General features: G+C 60.7%; 2 protein-coding genes across 3 annotated transcripts; one reads left to right on the top strand and one right to left on the bottom strand.

The window, feature by feature from the left end:
- The first annotated feature begins 1544 nt into the window (after window positions 1-1544).
- Window positions 1545-11976, top strand: DTX4 (deltex E3 ubiquitin ligase 4). 2 transcript variants are annotated; one of them, XM_014284757.3, is made up of 9 exons: window positions 1545-1758; window positions 5722-6445; window positions 7329-7390; window positions 7540-7701; window positions 7840-7901; window positions 8227-8379; window positions 9113-9274; window positions 9656-9745; window positions 10115-11976. In XM_014284757.3, the coding sequence occupies exons 2-9, from the start codon at window positions 5829-5831 to the stop codon at window positions 10346-10348; spliced, it is 1542 nt and encodes a 513-aa protein (XP_014140232.2). In that variant the 5' UTR covers window positions 1545-1758; window positions 5722-5828; the 3' UTR covers window positions 10349-11976. The 2 variants fall into 2 exon arrangements, with proteins under 2 accessions (XP_014140232.2, XP_055578210.1); XM_055722235.1 differs by lacking the exon at window positions 1545-1758 and adding an exon at window positions 2114-2569.
- Window positions 11977-12369: 393 nt separating this feature from the next.
- MPEG1 (macrophage expressed 1) lies at window positions 12370-15626 on the bottom strand. The gene has a single exon (XM_005444943.3). The coding sequence runs from the start codon at window positions 15533-15535 to the stop codon at window positions 13373-13375; it is 2163 nt and encodes a 720-aa protein (XP_005445000.2). The 5' UTR covers window positions 15536-15626; the 3' UTR covers window positions 12370-13372.
- Between the last annotated feature and the right edge of the window lie 3044 nt (window positions 15627-18670).

Genomic DNA, 18670 nt, shown 5'->3' with positions numbered 1-18670 from the left:
AAACCCCGCTAAAAAGCCATCCAAGGTTGTACTTTGGGAAGAGAGCAAGGATTTGCAGTGCTGGTAGGAGCAGGGAAGGGGGAGGGCTGTGCTCCTGAATTGCAGTGGGGAAGGAGCCTCCAAACCCAACCCACAGATGTGTTTAATTGCCAAAAATAAATGTTTGGGCTGAACATGTGGTTGGGTTGGGCACGCTTTGTGGGCTTGGAAAGATTTTAAGCCAACTGAGGCGCCCCCTGACCTCAGGCACATCCATGCTTGGGTGCTGGCATCAGCGCTGGGTGCTGGGGGATAATAATTTCACCCCTCGCCCACTGTGCTCCAGGGGCAGGTGGGGCTCGGCTGTGCTGGTCCCACAGGCTCACCCGTCCCCTTGCACCCTCCTGCACCAGCATCGCAGCACTGGCTCCTGACTTTTTGCTCCTGAGCCGGGAGGGTGGGGGTGGAATGTTCACCAACACTTTCCTTTTTAATAGCAGGAAAACCTTTTCCTCCAGCCTGAGTCAGTGGAAAGGATTTCCCTGGGTTTCCCCGTCGTGGCCTTGGCTGCACTTGCCTGCCCTAGAGGAGCAGGTGAAAACCCAGAGGAGCAGCCTGCCAGCACCGTGCTGCCCTCCCTTCTTGCAGGAAAATGTGCTGCAAGCGTGGCCCTGCATGTTTCCAAGGGCAAGCTGGAAGTAGAAGAGATTTCCCTCAGCTCCCGCGGTTCGCCTCCTCCTCTCTCACCACATTGCTTGCCAGCTGGCATCCCTGCAGTTAGCCCCCACCTGTTTCTTCCCCCCTTTTTTTCCCTCTCATTTAGATTTTGGCTGACACTTGCTCAGTGGGCTAGGCAGGGCCTGGGAAACAGGTTTGTCAGGAGAGGAGCTGCACTGGCCACTGGAGCTCAGCAAGCATCGTGCAGCAGCACCGTGCGTCCCAGTGCCCTGGGGATGAGCCGCCCTCTGAGCTGACAGGGACCACGGGCTGCGGGATTTGCCAGTGCTGGGAAAACCGTGCCTGTGGCGCGCGGATGCAGTTTGTACAGTTCTCCCCAAACGGGGCAACGATGGGCGTTGTGTTTAATATCCAAGAAAATTAGTGGTTTGCATGTCTGAGCACAGGAGCACTATGTAAGGTGAGACCTGATGCCAGCCGCCAGCCTGCTGCTCAGGGCCACCCCGGGATGCTGCTCATGGCACTCAGCAGAGGAACAAGCCCACAATGAATTTTATTTTTGGGCTGCGGGGAAGGGCCGGCACTGGCTGCTCCGGGCCCAGGGAGTCAGTTTTGGCTGCACCAGCTCGGGTTTGCACAGCACGGCCAGCAGGCTGCCCAGACCCTGGGAACTCAGAGGAGCGCGCCGGAGGGTTTGCAGCCTCACACCAGGCTGAAGCTGCGGGAAACCTCCCCAAAAAGCACTTCCCAGGGAAACTAAATGGCTGCAGGCCGCAGGAGGGGCTGGGGTGTGGGAGGTGGCCTTACAGCCCCGGTGCCGCCCAAGGCACACGGCGATTTCGGCCTTTGCACCCGTTTTTGTCCCCCTCTGGCCACGGCCAGGCGCAGCTCATGGGGCTGTCCCCGCAGCCGCGGCAGCCGGGGGAACGGGGTGGTCGAAGCTGTCGGACCACAGCGCAGGATGCGGGGTCCAGTCCCGAGGTCCTCCCTTGGGTCGGGCATGCGCCCCCCGCAGCACCCCCGCTCCCGTGGCCGGCAGGCCTGGGGCCGGGCTGTGTGTGCGCCCCGGCGCCTCCCGGCAGTGCCAGGGCTGCCGTCTCGGTGAGGGGTGTGGGGAGCGCTGGGGGGTCCTTGGGCTGCAGGGGGGGGCTACAGGGACACCGGGGGTTGTCTCAGGGGTGCAGGGTGGGGGTACAGGGACACCGAGGGGGGGGTGTCTTGGGGTGCGGGGTACGGGAATAGTGGCGGGGGGCACCGGGGTTGCTGGGACGGGCTACGTGGTCCGCGGGGTGCTCAGGGCCGAGCGGCGCCGAGCCCCTCCCCCCCTCGCCGGCGGGAATGGTTTCTCCCGGCCGCGCTCCCCCTCCCCGGCCCCCGGCGGGCAGCCGGCTGCCGCCGGGCCGCGGCCGGGCGCGGTGACGTCAGGGGCGGGGCGGCCCCGCCCCCCCGCGCTCCCGGTGCGGGCGGGGTCAGCCGCCCCCACCGCCTCCCGCCGCCGCCCGGGGAGCGGCGCTGCGGCCCGAGCGCTGAGGGGCGGCCTCGCCTCCGCGCCCGCTCGGCGGCCGGCCCCGGGGCGGGGGCGGGCAGAGCCCTACGCTGCGCCGAGCATGCGAGTGCCGCCGGGGCAGGCTGCAGCGGCCGCGGGGCGTCTGCGGCGGCCGGCCGGAGCCGGGGGAGGCGGCGGGCCGGGGCGGCGGAGCCATGCTGCTGGCCTCGGCCGTGGTGGTGTGGGAATGGCTGAACGAGCACGGGCGGTGGCGGCCCTACAGCCCGGCCGTCAGCCACCACATCGAGGCGGTGGCCCGCGCCGGGCCGCGGGCGGGCGGCAGCGTGGTGCTGGGCCAGGCCGACAGCCGCCTGGCGCCCTACATCATCGACCTGCAGTCCATGCACCAGTTCCGCCAGGACACCGGTGAGTCAGCCCGGCGGCCCGACCCCTGCCCCGGCTCCCCGGGCTGCCGTTGCGTTGCTTTGCGCGGCCGGGTGCTGCGCGTTGCACCGGGCTCCGCGCCGGCCTTGCACGGCGCTCCCTGCTCCAGGGTCGCTTTGCACTGGGCTGCGTCTCCAGCGCTGCCCAGCCCTGCCTGGCCTCGGTGCTCCCGGTGCTGCCCTGTGCGCCGGCCCCGGCGGCTGCTGTCGTCCCAGCACCGTTCCTCTGGGTTCCCTCTGCGTTGCCAGGCCCCTTATCGCATGGCACCGGCTGGGATACAGTCGTACTGTGCAGCGCGTTGCTGCCAGGTCTGGTATTGCACAGCGCTGCCTGACCTGGAATTGCATCGCATGGTGTTGCACAATGCTGTGCTGCCGGGTCCCATGCTGCATCGCACGGCCTGAGCTGGAGCTTGGTTGTGCAGCGCTGCCTTTCCCCAGTCGCATGTTGCATTGTGCTGCCTTGCCCTGCCTTACGTCCCATCACCCAACGGCATCTGCTGTTGCATCGCTAGCTGTACTGGGCTATGCAGCTGGGTGCCATGCTGCGTTATAGTGCCCCATCCTGGATTGCATTGCCCGGTCCTGTACTGCACCTGGATTTGCCTTGTACCGCCCTGCTGTGCTTGCCCTGGAATTGCACAGCTCTGCTCCTGCTGCCAGCCCTGTCTGCTGCTGTCCAAGCCCACACTGCCTGGGGCTGCCAGCCCACCTGGTCCCCAGCTGCTTGCTGGACACCATGCTGCCTGCCCAGCAGTGCCTGTGGGATCCTGGGCCCTTACAGGGTCGTGCTGCCTGGCCTCCCTGCTGCACCTTTGTGAACCCTGTTGCATGCTATGGCCTTGTCCTCTCCTGGCCTGCAGTCCCTTTGTGCGAGGTGCCCATCCCCTGCAGACCCTGCCCCACTGTGTCCAGCTCGATCTGTGCTACCTCTGAGCTGCCATCAATCCTGAAGGCCCACTGCTGTACAGTGCTTGGGGGCCAAATCCTGCCCTGGGTCACAGCAGCCCATGGGGGCCCTTAGGGGTAGGGGCACCAGCAGGTGGGGGACGCACTCAGGGATGGCGTGGGCAGGTAGCGGGTCCCCAGGGTGGTGGCTCAGACAGGTAAAGGGAGGTGTTAGGAGGGTGCGGGCAACGAGCAGGCCTGGGGATTGTCGGGGTGGTGGGGGTGTAGAGGGATTCCCTGGGTGGTGGCAGAACATATGGTCCTGGGGGTGCCTGCAATGCAGGGCATGGGCATCCTTGGGGAGAGGTTACCACACGGGATTTGTGCCCCCCACAACACCCCCGTGATGGCCATGGGAAGGGGACCAGCCAGTGTCCCTTGTCCCTGGGACAGGGGGTGCTGGGTGCAGTGGGACACCCTCCTTTGTCCTCTTTCCCTCAGCAGCCCTGAGGGCTGGCAGGGACCCTACCCTGCCCAGGGGTGTGGGGACAAGGGACCTCTGCGACAGGGCTGGGAGCCAGCCTCTGAGGGCTATTGTCGCCTTGGGAGGAGGATTGAAAGGGGGATTGTTCTGTCTCTCCCTGGGTTGCTGGGGATGTTGGTATTTTGGGTCATTAAACAGCTCTGATTTGGGGGGGTCGCGACCCTGGCAGGCCCTGAATAGCTATTGTCCCTTTTCTTCCCCTGCTGAATGGGAGGCCGGCTGGCCGTGCTGGGCTGGGGGGATGCACTGCATTCCCACACCGCTGCCTGGGGACTGCCAGATGCCGCATGCCGCCACTGCTGCCCTCCCCGCCTCTTACAGGATTAGGATAAATCACCGCCCTGCTCCCCTCCAGCCCTGCTTTGTGCTGCCAGCGCCGGCGGCTTTTCTCCCCTGGGTGCCCCTTTGCAGAACGGGGACGGGTGGCCTGGTTTGCCTGGGGTGCAGCTGCAGCCCATTCTCCATAGCAGGGTGCTTAACATGTGCCTGTCATTAGTGCCTAATGAACAGCTTTTCCTTTTTAGCCCACTCTTTCGTGGGAAGTGGTCCTATGTGGGGACCAACGGTGGTGGCTGCTTCCAGAAGAGAGGTGGGGATGAAAAGGGACTGAAATTCTTGTAGGCTTTGCAAGACACGTGGTGAAAAGCCAAAGAAGTAGGCTTATTATTTCTGCTCTTTGAGCATTCTTATTCCTGCTGCTGGCAGCAGGGCTGAGCCCTGGAGTTTTGCAGAAGAGCATGGAGGCAGCAATGCTTGTGAGCTCATTCCACCTATTAACTGAACAGCTCTGGGCAGTAGTAGCAGGCCCAGGATGGGGCCCTGAGGCTGAGCCCAGCCACGTCCAGCCTGTCCTGCTGTGCCGTGAAGCGTCCCAAAGAGGAGAGCTTTCTCCTCAGCGTAGGAGTTTCCAAAATTTGTGTCTGTGCTTTGAGTGTGTCCTAGTCAACTGGGAGCGGTGGGAAAGGAAACACCTAGGAAAAATAAGGATGCAGGCCACAAAGCCTTCTTATCCCTCTCAGCACTTGCTGATGGGGGACCGGGAGCCAGTACTGGGCCCCACTCAAATACTCCTTTGCTCAGCCTCGCAGGGATTTTCCCTGTGCTGGCTTTTTGTCATGGCCAGTTTGGCAGCTGCAGATGGTGGGGCTGGCACAAGCATGTGGGTGCCTGCACGTGTCACCACTGCAGTGCTCAGAACTGCCCCTTAAAGCTTTTATTCCTCTGTCCTGGTCCAGAGCTGAGAGGGAGACAGGGCTGCGGTGAGCACTGCAGGAGTCTGGTGCCTACACGCCTGGTTTCATCAGACTCCCACAGGAGGTCCTTGGGAGCAGGTTGGAGTGGCCAGACTGGTGGTTCTGTGTTGCCCCATCAGGGCTGGGTGGCTGCCACCATGGGCCAATGGGGGTGAAATCTGCCCTTCCTGCATGCCGGTCATACTGGGGGTGCACCCCAGTGCCGTGCGTGTACAGCCCAGGGGCTCCTTGGCTTTTCGGGTGCGCCAGCAGCAAGGTGTCTTTCAGGCGGTGGCTTGGGGAAACCACGGCACACCAGTCCTCTGACAGGGTGGGGACAACGGCTGAGCCAGAAGGCCGTCCTGTCCCTGCGCTGAACTGCATTGGTGGGGCAGGTTGGGGTGGTTTTGTGCCCTGCCCACTGGTGGGTGCTGGCACCAGGGTCTGACAGCTTTTCTCACCCTCCCTCAGGCACTATCCGCCCTGTCCGGCGCAGCTACTATGACCCATCATCAGCACCGGGCAAGGGAGTCGTGTGGGAGTGGGAGAATGACAGTGGGTCGTGGACACCCTATGACATGGACGTGGGCATCACCATCCAGCGTGCCTACGAGAAACAGCACCCCTGGGTGGACCTGAGTGCCATTGGCTTCTGCTATGTCATCGACTTTGCCACCATGGGCCAGATCAACCGGCAGACCCAGCGCAAGCGCCGCGTCCGCCGCCGCCTTGACATGGTCTACCCACTGGTCTCCGGCACCCTGCCCAAGTCACAGTCCTGGCCGGCCAGCCCTGGGATGGCAGCGGCCCCCCCAGTCCCTGCCTGCGCCTGTCCCCAGTGCCTCCTGGTCATGAGCGTCAAAGCCACTGTGTCAGCTGCTGGCTCTGGCACTGCCACCCTGCAGCCCCGCAAAGCCCCCCCTGCACCACCCACCACCCCCAAAGCCCCGGTGGCGGCCCCAGGGGCCAAGGTGCCCGACAGTATGGCTGCGGTGCGTGGCTCCTTGAAGCCACTGGCAGCCCAGGGGGGCCGGCGGCAGGCAGCCAGCACGCCCACCTTGAGCTCGGCCAGCTCCACTGCCAGCCCGCCCGCCGTGGGCAGCAGCAAGGCATCTCGTCCCGGCCTCAGCACCCTGAACCGCAGCCACCTCCAGCGCCTGGCCATCGCCCAGTCCCGGGTGCTCATTGCCTCTGGGTGAGTCCTGCCACCTGCGAGCGAGAGGGTAGCTGTGGGGAGAACGGGGGCAGTGTGAAATTTTTTTCCCCTCCCCAGGGCGCAGAGGGGCTGCGGCCCTGTGGGGCTTCCCACTGTTGGGGTGCTGTCACCCCTCAGCCTGGTAGGAGACGAACCTCAGCGATCCCCAGCCTCCCACGGGTGGAGGGCTCTGCTGGGCCCCTTTCCTTCCCTGCTGGTGCCTGAGGACTGGAGTGGGAATGGTGTGGCTCCTGCATCTCAATGAGGAGGCTGAAGCTGCACTTTTCTCTTGGTGGCGGGGGACGGGTGGGGGACTGTGAAAGGCCTGAAGAAAAGCCATTCAGACCCCATGAGAAGGGGTCCCTCCAGCCCCCCACCCTCCGAAGACACTTTTTTTTTTGAGGGTGTGGGCATTTAATGAGCCTGTTTCTCCCCTTTGTCTGGCTCTGCCATCAGCCTTCTGTCGCAGCCTGGCCCCTTTCCTCTCCCTCTCCATCCTCCCCCTTCCCTCCGCTCCTGACCTGCTGGGAAACTTTCCCATGGAAGAGAGCCCCAAGGGGAGGAGGGGGGAAAAGAGCTTCGGCAGCCATGTGGCCGTAGGAGAAAAGAGGAAAAAAAAAAAACAAAAAAAAAACAAGACCGGCCCAGAGAGTGGTGACAAAAAGGGGCTGTGAATGGAGAAGCAGGCGGGTTTCTAAAGAGCAAGAGAAAAGGGGGGGGGGAGCGGCAGGGGCATGTCACCCTGTCGAGGGATTCTCTATTTCCAGCCAGGGCCTGTGCAGTTGCTCAGGCAACTATTGTCTGGCCCCTGCTGTCCGCTGGGGCTGCAGGGATGTGGGTGCCTGCCACCAACCCTGACGTGGTCTCTGCTGGCTCCTCACAGGGTCCCCACCGTCCCTGTGAAGAACCTCACTGGCTCCAGCCCTGTCAACCCAGCACTGGCAGGTGAGGATTGGGCTGCAGCAGGGTGCCTGGCACCCACAGGTGCTGGCCTCCCCAGGGGGGAGTCGGCCCTAGTGGGGTGGGTTTTGGGGGCATATCTAGGGGTTGGGGTGATGCTGGTTCCTCAGTGCATTTCGAACCCCCTCACCCAGGGATCACGGGGATCCTAATGAGTGCAGCCGGGCTGCCCGTCTGCCTGACACGGCCCCCCAAGCTGGTGCTGCACCCCCCGCCTGTCAGCAAAAGCGAGATCCAGTCCATCCCTGGCATCTCCCACACCTGCCGCAAGACCACCAAGAAACAGGCCAAGAAGGGTGAGAGGCACTTTGCCACTCGGCCTCTGCTCCCGTTCCCCCCTTCCCTACCTGGCTCCCCTGTCCCCTCCTGCTGCCCTCAGCAGTGGGGTTCCCCTGTGCTGCGCTCCAGCCCCTCTGACTTTTGCTCTCCCGCAGGTAAAACTCCAGAGGAGGTACTGAAAAAATACCTGCAGAAGGTGCGGCATCCGCCGGATGAGGTGCGAGCAGCAGGAGTCACACTGGGGTATCCCCAGGGTGCTTTGCTCTGGGAGGAACAACTGGGGACATGGACGATGTTCCTGTGCTGTGCAGGGGTCTCCTGCCACCCCTCATGGCTCTGCCCTGTCCCCATCCCCCTCTGAAGAAGGGCTGTGTGCTGCATGCAGGTGTTGGCCAGCCCTTGCGGTGGCCCAGGGTGATGGCATGGCACCAGGGGTGGGTGCTGGTCCCTGGGCAAGAGCAGAGCAGCTCCTGAGCCCCATGTCTTTGGCAAGGCTCTGGCTGCATCTGTCCATCTGACCCCTCTCTTCCCCTTCCGCGCAGGACTGCACCATCTGCATGGAGCGCCTCTCTGCACCCTCCGGCTACAAGGGACCCCAGCCAGCCGTCAAACCTGACCTTGTGGGGAAGCTGGTGAAATGTGGCCACGTCTTCCACCTCCACTGCCTGGTCGCCATGTACAACAATGGCAACAAGGTGCAATGCTGCAGCCCCGGGGGATGCCCGAGCCCCCAGCTTGGCAACCTGCGCCAAGTTCCACCTGCCCTTGGTGGGGTGGTGCTCCAATCCTGCTGCCCTGGAGGGCTCTGACCTCCCTGCCCTGGCAGAGAGGTTAATTTTTATCAGCAGCAAGCACTCTGGGACTGCCCAATCAAACCAGGGTTGCGTGGGTGCTTTTTTTCACCTGCTATGCCCAGTTTTACATCCTTGCTTTTTTTCCCAGGGTTAGTGGTGGTAAACTTTGATCCCTGCATGTCTGACCAGAGCTACCTGGCATCTGGTGCTGGGCGGTGCTTTTCCAGCCATGGGTGGGCTTTCTTGAGCCCCCCGCAAAGGGCCCTTGTGCTTGACATTTCCAGAAAAATGTGCTTCACGTTGCTTGAAGTTTTAAAATAATTATTACCTGTCCCTCTTTGAAAAAATAAAACCAAAAAACTTGCAACAAAACAAACCTGAAATGGAGGTAGGGGAAGCAGCAAGGACTGTAAAAAACTGATGAGGAAGAGACATGCCAGCCTCAGATTTTTGGTTTAAAGTTGGGTTGCCATACCAGATTCTCCCAGCCTTACGCCCTGCCTCCTCAGTGGTTTTGAAATGACCATTTTCACTATGAAAATCATGTTCGGTGCTGCTCAGGAATGAAATGCCCAGCCTGGCTCGGTGCTGGGGGTACCAGTTTCATTATGTTCCCCTCTTCTCTTGCTCTCAGGATGGGAGCCTGCAGTGTCCCACCTGCAAAACCATCTACGGAGTGAAGACTGGGACACAGCCCCCGGGGAAGATGGAGTATCACATCATCCCTCATGCGCTGCCTGGCCACTCTGACTGCAAAACCATCCGTATCATCTACAACATCCCTCCGGGGGTGCAGGTATGGTCTGGCCCTATACCCAGAGGGATACATGGGTGGTCCTCCTCTGGGGGCTGGTGGCACTTACCATCGCTGTGTCACCCCTGGGTCGTGCTGCAGCTCAGGGCTTGACTCAGGGCTCCGGGTTCAATGATGTCTCCGGAGCGGTGTGTCCTATAAGGATGTTCCAGGAACTGTGGGGGTACATCTGCATGAAAGCATTGGCCCAGTCTGCTTGATGGCATTGGGGACTGTGGTGTTTAGGGCCACTGTGCTGAAGCATGGCTGCCCAGCACAGCAGTGACCACCTCTGCATCCACGGAAACTGGGGGGTTAGCTTGTGCCCAGAGCGTACTTCTGAGCTCCAAAAGGGTTTTGTTCCTCTTCTACTCCACACTCCAGGGACCCGAGCATCCAAACCCTGGGAAGAGCTTCACCGCCCGCGGCTTTCCCCGGCACTGCTACCTACCAGACAGTGAGAAGGGCAGAAAGGTGAGGGGCTCACCCGGGCAGCTTGAGCTGGCTCAAGGGTGTATTGAGCCGGAGAGGGAATGAGCAGCTATTTAGGGCACGGGGGGAAAAAAGGCACATCTGGGTGGAGCTTTTCCCCATAGCCCATCCACCATGCTCTGCAGGAGCACAGCGATGTTCCCGTGTCCTGGGGAGCTCTGCAGCCCAGTCCTGTTGTTTTGGTTGGCATAGGACCCCAGAATGGGGTCTTGAGCTCCCTGGAGGCCTTGGCTGTGGGTTGCTCGCATTGCCGGGGCATACCAGGATGATCGGGCATGCTCTGAGCAGAAGTAGTGGGTGCTTCCCCTCACACATCTGCCTTGTTGCCTGCCTCATCTCTGTCCTCCACAGGTACTGAAGTTGTTGCTGGTAGCCTGGGACCGGCGCTTGATCTTCTCTATTGGGACCTCCAGCACCACAGGCGAGTCAGACACGGTGATCTGGAACGAGATCCACCACAAGACAGAGTTTGGCTCCAACCTCACTGGCCATGGCTACCCTGACATCAACTACCTGGACAATGTCTTGGCCGAGCTTGCAGCCCAGGGCATCACGGAGGAGAGCCTGGCACAGGAGAAGGACTGAGACCATGGCAGGGAGGCAAGGGAAGGGGCGCCTGTGGTGCCCACCCTGAGGATAAAGCTGCTGGAGAAACCCCCCTGGGGGCTTCGCGGGGGCACCTGGAGCCCCCCCTACTCTCAGTGGAGCCTGCCCAGTGGGAGCATCCCCAGACTGGCTGGGAATGTGGGAGAAGGTCCTTTTGGCCATCCCCTTCACTCCTGTGGGGAGGGGGTCTCCCCCCACAGAGCTGCGGGGCTTCATGCTGGCCTGGCTGTCCCCTCTGGCCGTTGTCCTATCCCCACTGCTGCTGTGCTGAGGGCTTGCAGGTGGCCAGACTCCCCCTGCTCCTCATCCATTGGCCTGGCCCGACACCCCTGACACCCCCCTGGGGCTGGGACCTGGCCTGGGATGGGAGCAGGGTCCATGGGAGCCCCCCTCGCTCTGCCTCGTCCCTCATGTTTGTCCTGTCTGGTACCTCCCCACTGGTCTCCTGTGTCCGCAGAGGTGGGGGGAGGGCCTGGTCTGCCTCAGCCGGACCCCCCCATCCCCGTGCCCCCTTCTCCTCTTGGCTGTGTCTGAGCTGTGGCCTGCCAGGGTCCTCTCGTCTGGGCTGCCCCCCATCCCTGTGCTGGGGAGGGGCCGGTGGGTGGTCGGAAGGGGGGCGGGGGCGGGGGGGCATGTTTCCTAGCCTGTCTCCCACCCTGCCTGTAGTGGGTTCCTTGAACTGTTCGTATGGGGGCGTCCCCACGTTGAATTTTTATATACCTCGTGTTTTGGGGTTTTGTCGTATATATGTACATATAGGCGGTGGTGTTTCAGGAGGTGGCCCAGGGCCTGGGAGAATGTGATGCTGTGGCCAGACTGGGGGCTGAGCCCAGTGGTGCGTGGGGGGGGGGTGGGGGTGGGGTGGTGGGACAGGGGCAGCACCGCTCCCCTACTGTGGGGACCCCCTCCACCCTGAAGGGGGTCAGTGCCCATGGCGGGGGCTGGCGCCCGTGGGTGCGGGTGTGGGTGGGAACCATTCCCCTTTCTGCTGGGTCCCGTCCCCGGGGTTGGCAGTGGGTTGGTGGTGGTTTTGGAATGGGGGTTGGTGTGGGGAGGGTAGTGTGGGCGATGGGGGCAGGGGATGGGTTGCATGCCATCTTGGGGTCCCTGCCAGCCCCTGGGGGATTTCACAGGGCCGCTCAGAGCCACCCGTATCAGTGTCCCCACAGCTTTGGGGGCTGCCCTCAGGGCACTCTAGCTGTTGGTGGGGGCTGACTACGCTCATGCTCCTGTCCTGCAAGACAGCCCCCCAACCCCCCCCCACCCCCCCCCGGGACTGAAGAGCAGAGGGGGGGCAGCCCCCACCACTGCCCAGGCTGCCCCCAGCCCTCCCTGTTGCTCCCTGGGAGTCTGGGGCTTCCTAGCCTGTTCTGTTGCATTCCCTTCCCAGTTTTCCTGGGGGGGGTGTGGGGAGGGGGTGGGTTGTCACCTCACACTCTGTCCCAGGGGATAGTGGCACGAGAGGGGGACCTGTCCTGCTGTGCATTGTTCTGTTGTTGCTGTTTTTCCTCCCCGCAGCCTGGGGGGTGCATCGCCCCAGCTGGCTGCCCTGTGGGGGTAGGGGGGTGTCAATAAAGCGGATGGCAGGGGATGCTTGTGTCCCTGCACGGCCTGGCCTCTGTTGTCTTCTGTCCGTCGTCTGTGTGGCCAGGTGAGCGAGGGGGCACTGTGGGGAGGGCCAGGCACCCCTTGCCCCCCTGACACCTCTTTGCACTGCCCTGTCCCCAGCTGTCCGTAGCGTGGGATGTTATTTGTCTACCTCAAGGGAGGAAACCTTTTTCCCCAGGATAACCCCATTTTTGGCAGCTCTGTAGCCAGGGGAGCTGCAGCAGTGTGATTTCCCCTCCACCCAGCCTTAGGCTTCCCCCACTGCGAAAAAATACCCTGGCTGGAGCTATGCAAAACCCTCCTGTGATCTGGAGGAGGAAGGGGAGGTTCCCCACCCACCCTGGGTGCCAGCCTGACAGCTTTTTATGTTAACAGTCTTTTCACAATATGACTTTTTTTTTTTTTTTCCTGTCTTTTTTTAATGCCATTTGCCTACGCAATTAGTTGCTGGCTGAAATAAAATTGATCCGTGCCTCTCTGCATGCGTGTGTATATCTATGCTGATAGATATACATGGAGACGGGGCTGGCCCTCCAGTTGCAGCAGGCAGAGGTCAGTGGCTAACCATGTGTGTCTCCGTGGGACCCCTCTGCTCCCTCCTTCCCCGCGAGGTGAGGCGAAGCGTTGCTGGTGATGGCTGTCCTGGTGCTGGGTGCCTGCAGTAGCTGGGGGGTCTTCTCTGGGCTTAGGGGGCTGGGGTTTTTCTCCCAGGAGCTGGGCCCCAGCATGCATCCTGACCCCGTGTTTTTCAAAACAGCAATGGTTTGTCTCTATGGTGGACACGCTTAAGCCCTGCTGGTGTTCCCGTGTGCCGGGGGAGGTTGTACAGCTTCCCCTGGCTCTTTGGGGCCAGCCCAGGGGGAAGAAGATGGCTGTGCTCAGGATCTCCTTCTCCTTGGGCACCTCAATGTTCCCAGCGGTTTGTTGAAGGGCCCTGGGTCCCCTTGTTTGGTTTTGAGGGGGAAGAGGCAGCTGGGGCATGGCTTGCAGCGAAGGGGTGACTTGCTGACCTCTGAAGGGGCAGCGTCCCAGGACGGTCTGGAGGGAGGAGATGGAGCTGTGGAGGTGCAGGGGCCGGCAGAAGGGTATTGCGGTGTGTCCTGATAATGGGTTGGCCCAGGGAGTTAGCCTCTCAGTCAGCTGGGGAGGGACGTCTGAAGGACCACAGAGCCTTCCAGGTGCTGGAGGCTGGAGCCTGGGGATCTAGTGGAGGGCAAGAGCGTGTGTACCCTCAATGGAGGGGCAAGGCTGGGGCCTTCGTGGTGACACAGACCTTTGGTTTCAGGGGTAGGGGGCTGGGGGTGCTGCGCAGCTTTGCCCCTGGAAAGGGGCGTGGGCAGGGGGCTTTGCCTGGGTTTGGGGCGCAAGGCATCACCTGGAAAGTGGGGGAGGCTCTTACGCTGTCAGTCCCACTGGCTGCTCCTGGTACGCCTCGCCCACGGTCAGCACAGTGCTGTTGTTGGGGCTTGCAGCAGCTAGGCTGTCCCCTTCACCCATTGCGCGGTACCCCCTCACCTTGTACCTCCGGTGGCTGTAGCAGATCGTCGCCAGGATGGTGGTCAGCCCTGCCAGGACTGCCACAGTGATGCCAGCCACCTTGCCCCCTGTCAGCACCTGGCCCCTCACCATCTCTGCCGCGTGCTGGATCTCTTCTGGCTGCGCCAGCCGCCACATGTGGCTCTGCCCATCCCTGACCCAGGCCCTGTCCCCGTCCTTGCTGCTCACCAGCACAGTGTCGATGGCTGGCAGGTTGGCAGGGGGCCGGGTGAAGGGTGGCAGACGGGCAGGTGGCAGTGAGCCCCCTGTGAAGATGCCAGCCTGGACGCAGTACTCCACCTGACAGCTATCGCTGATGAGTGCCAAGTGCTGGCTGAAGCCTGGGGGGCAGCTCTTGGCATGGGGGTCCTCAGCAGTGCCCTGGTGCTGCCCCGCCAAGGGGTTCCCTGCCTGGCAGCTGAAGAAGCCCCCGAAGGGCACTGCGTACTGGCCACCTCGCTCATAATCCAGGCTCACACACACCCTGAGCTCATCGAAGAGCTTCAGTGGGAAGTACCCTGAGGGGCAGGACTGAGCACCAGTGATGGAGTTGGTGCTGTGGGTGCTGAACAGCCCCCCAAATAGGTATCCTGAGCTTGGGGCCACTGGCCCGCTCGGGGCACACCAGTAGGCGCTGAATTGCACCCGGGAGAGCCAGAAGATGTCCTGGCACTCGCGGTGACAGAAGATGCCCAGGATGCACTTGTTGTGGCACTCCAGATGGCTATGGCCTTCCTCCCGCTCCTGCGCGCCCAGCAGCACTGGAGTGTAGGTGGTGGGGCAGGAGAAAGCACCAGTGAGGGGGTTCCTCTGCTCCAGCCCCCGGCACAGCATGCTGGTGTCAGGGCCGGCCAGCCCGGTACACTCCTGGAAGACTCCCCCAAAGGTGAAGTTGTTCATGGCACCCTCGCAGGAGCCATCATCAGCATTGGCATGGAAGTTGAAGTTGGGCGAGGTGGCATCGGTGCAGCCTGGGTAGGTGTTGAAGGTGTAGTAGCGGCGGATAGCCATATCCACGTGCCTGGCCAGCTTCTTCACCATGGGGGTGGGCAGCTCTGGCAGGGTGCTGGGATTGATGAAGAAGTACAGGGGCAGCCCTGAGCGGTCGAGAGCCACCAGCTGGTTCCTGATCCCCTCCTGCCAGGTCTTGAGGGTAATGCCTGGGTAAAAGGGGGTGCCACCAATGCTCTCTACCCTGGAGTTGGTGCGGTTCTCCAGATACTGCTTGGTGAAGCCAGAGCTGACATCCAGGGACTCTGTGTTTTTCACACTGATGATGCTGTGGAAGGCCATGCCAGCCGAGGCGGTGACAGCACTCCGTGTGGCCCAGCTGTCCTTCAGGAAGGTTGCCTTGATCTGATCCTCCTGCACCAAGCAGGCTCCGGCATCCACAGAGGTGATGGTGTGTGTGCCATAGTTAAGCACCAGCACCTCAGCCAGAAAATCAGCCATCCGTGTCTGGTTGTTTTCCAGGTGGCTGGCGATGGTCAGCAGCTGCTTCTTGAAGCCCTTGTCCAGGACTGCCCCTGGGCTGATCTTGGCAGTGTAAACCAGGTTCCTAACTTGCACTCGGGTGGTGACAGCATGGTCTTTCACTTGGTGGGTCTTGGCCCGGTGGAAGTCGTAGGAGAACTTGCCATTGATGGAGGAGAAGAGGGACAGCTCCAGGTTGATGGAGGCAGAGGTGATGCTTTGGTAATCTTTCCAGGACTCGATGATCTCGGAGTTGATGTCCAGGTTGCTCTGCTTGCGAGGGATAGTGAAGACCTCATCTGGGATGATATAAGATCCGTCTTCCGTGGTCTTGCACAGTGAGTAGCCCAGGTTGATGACTCTGCCCATATCCAAATTCCTGAGGTTATCCCAGCCCCCCCCCGGCAGAACTTCCAGACTTGGGAGCTTCAGGGCCGCCTTGCACTCTGAAAACCCTGCAGAGGAGGATAGCTCCTGTGACTGCTCAGCCCCTCTTACCCAAGCCACCAACACCCAGGCAAGCGGGACCCTGCTCAGCGCCCAGCCCATGGCTGAACCGGCGCAGGGACCTCACCAGATGTCTGAGTGGTGAGGCAGGAGCTGGGGAAATGAGCTGTCTGGGGGTGCAGCTTCTGGGTGGTTCCTCCTCTTGGGGGTTGAATTAACAAAAGGGAAAGGAGAAGTGAGAATTGGTGAATGTGAGAAATGGCTGAGTGGAGCTGAGACGAGTGGGTGGGGAGCAGAAAGTAGAGACACCTGGAGCACATTGCCTCATTTCACTGTGTGAACCCCCCTTGGCCAGTGCTTGGGCGACTGTCCCAGATGAGTCCCCCCTGCCCCTGGGTGACCCTGGCTCCTTCGTGCCACGCAAGGGACGTGTCACCAGCCCCATGACCTTGGGGTCCCGCTCACATGACGGGGTGAAATCTGGTCCTGGTCATGTGGGCTTTGCTGCTGACTCCAGACTTGCCTTCACAGCAGAGGCAAGGAGGGGAAGTGGGGAGGTGGTGCAGTGTGGTTTCAGTGTGGGGGCAGTGCAATGTGTGTGCCCCTTCTCTCTTGGTGAAGAGGCTGCCTGAGGCCCTGGGGCAGGCCCTGGTGGGTTTGGAGGTTCCCCTCTTTGGGGGCCAGCCCATGGCATGTACCTCTCCCTTCTCCTACATCTACATTAGAGCCCTGTGCAGCCTCCTCTACCCCATCCCTGTCCTTTGGCCAAGACTCACAGTGCCTCCAGCTGAGAAAAGCACCTCCTGCTCAGGATGGCTGACCTGTGGGAAGCTGGTCCCAGTGGTACTGAGCTGGCTCTGCCCAGGGATGCTGGCGTGTGGTGGGGGCCCAGTTTCAGCAGCACAGGGCAGCTGCTGTGTGTTTTGGGGAGCAAACAGTTAAAGAAGCTTCTGCTGTCCTTCCATATGGACAGGCTCACTTCCCCTATTTTTGATGGTTAGTTCCTCTTCCCAGGATGGTTCTGGCATGGATGAGGCTGAAGTGAGATCTGTGATGGGGGGAGTGGGGGGTACTGTAGATGCATGGGTGCTTTTGCTGGGGTAACGCCAGGAAGGGAGGAAACTGACAGCAACACCATAGGGGATGGCCTTGCTGGTCCCAGTGTGGGGCTTGGGCCTCGGAGTAGCTGGAAAACCCTGGAGCAGGGAGTCAGTCCCATGCTGGCCGTCACACGCACCTGGAGCCATCTGCATTTCAGGCTGGGCTGTGAGGCCACCTCACCGAAAATCTAGCCATGGGTGTCACTGCCACTGAACTTCAAAGCCTAAGCAGCGGTCCCCAGCAGAAAGCTGCAGCCTGCAGTGGCTGTGGCCCATGGGTTGGGGGAGGGAGAGAGAAGCCCCGTGGGGCAGAAAGGAGCTGCCTTGCCTCTCCGCCATAAAGGAGAAGCTCCCAAATGGAAACCAGGGCTTCTCCGTGCTGTGTGTACTGCTGTGAGCCATCCCGTCTCATGGTGACAGAGATGTGGCAGAGCAAGTCAAAACCCATCTGCTGCGCCCAGCTGGGGGGTTGAAAAGAAAGAAGTTTCCTTTCTGACTGCCACTGGGAATGACTAGATGCTGAAGTTGGAGAGCAAGCCATGCTTCCTGGTTGGTGGGCACTGGGAAGGGAGGCAGAGCCCGGGGCAGGGCTGCTGCCACTGTCCAGAGGGTGAGGAAGGGGAAGTGAGGGAGGATGGCCACCAGTGGAGCTGTAGGTGCTGGAGCAGGAGTGGGAAATGCAGTTTAGACCTCCCTCTGAAACCGGCAGGGCCGTTAAGTGCTTGGGACCGGAGTGAGGGGTGAGACATGCTGGTTGTGGCAAGCCACAGTGCTGATGCAACCCAAATTGGCAGGGTCTGGGATAGATGGAGGCAACAGAAAACTGTTTTGGAGTCACTTCTGGGCTGCTGGGATGCCAGGTGTGACTTCTGGCCCCATTGCTGGGTCTGGCGGGGGACCCTTGGCCACCTGGGTCCCAACCCCAAGGACATGGCACCCCAGCACATGCCAGCGCTTCACCATCGTGCTGGGGCTTCCTGTGGGCTGGGATTCCCTGCAGTGGTGTGTCGTATAGCCTTGTCCTGCTGCTCGTTCCCAGCACTGGGAAGTCATGAGTGAATTAGGCTGGGAAGGCAGTACCGTTCAGTGCTCTGGTTCTAAAAAGTGGGTGGCCTTAGAAAAATGCCCAAGGGCTGCTAATAAATATACCAGTGTGCAGCAAAGTTCTCGGTGGGGGGAATTAGGGATTGTTACTCAGTGAACAGAAAAACCACAGACTGTAACCGCTGAGCAGTATGAGCCTAAGTGCTTGCGGGGATCACCAAAGACTGACGTGAAACTGGAAAAGAATGAGGTACCCAGCAGTCACCAGGGCTTGTGTCAACCAGCGGTTTGTTGCTGGCTTGGATTGCTGCTCAGCACCAAAGCATGGAAATTGCTTAGGATTGATGAAAAACTGTGTATACATCATGACAATAAGTAAGTAGACAGCGTCTATTATATACACACCCACACATAGAGATATTTAAGCTTTTCTTGGCCATGCAGAAACCTGATAGGGGAGGGGATACTTTTAGAAGAAACCACCCTTTTGTCCTCATTGATGGTTTATTTTTAGGCAAAGCTTGGAGAATCTTGTTACGATGAGAAGCGGAGAAATGTGAGTTCAAAAGCCATCAAAAAGAACCACGTGGGGTTTTTCAGTTGTGTTTCCTTTTCTAGCTGCGGCTATTAGCAGCTGGTAGAGGAGGTGGCCCAATTTGTGGATTTCTGTGAAGAAAGTGGAACTAAGCAGTATTGCAAGCGCTGAGCCTGGCACATGTGCTGGTAAATGAAGGATACAAAGTGGGAATTTGGGCCATGCAGATGCAGGTAAGACTTGAGTGGTTGTAAGTGTGGTCTTGGCCATGTGTTTTAATTAACCTCTCTGCATTAAGGCGGTGATTTGATCCAGTGTCATGACCTGCTTCCCAGAGAGACCCAAAAGCATGCAGAAGCAGCCTTTCTCCTGAAAGGCAGCCACAACCTGTTTTTCTACAAGTGATCTGAAATTTTTAGAGCTCTGCAGACCACCTTGACACAGGGTCTTCCCAGCAGAGAGCTGCAAAAGCAACAAGGAGGCCAGGAGGCCCCTGAGGGATAGTTTCACCGTGCTCCTGGGACTGGTGATGGCCACCACACACTCAGGGATGGCAAG

This window comes from Falco cherrug, chromosome 10 (genome assembly GCF_023634085.1).
Source record: "Falco cherrug isolate bFalChe1 chromosome 10, bFalChe1.pri, whole genome shotgun sequence".
Taxonomy (NCBI): Eukaryota; Metazoa; Chordata; class Aves; order Falconiformes; family Falconidae; genus Falco; species Falco cherrug.
This window is presented reverse-complemented; position numbering and strand designations above follow the sequence as displayed.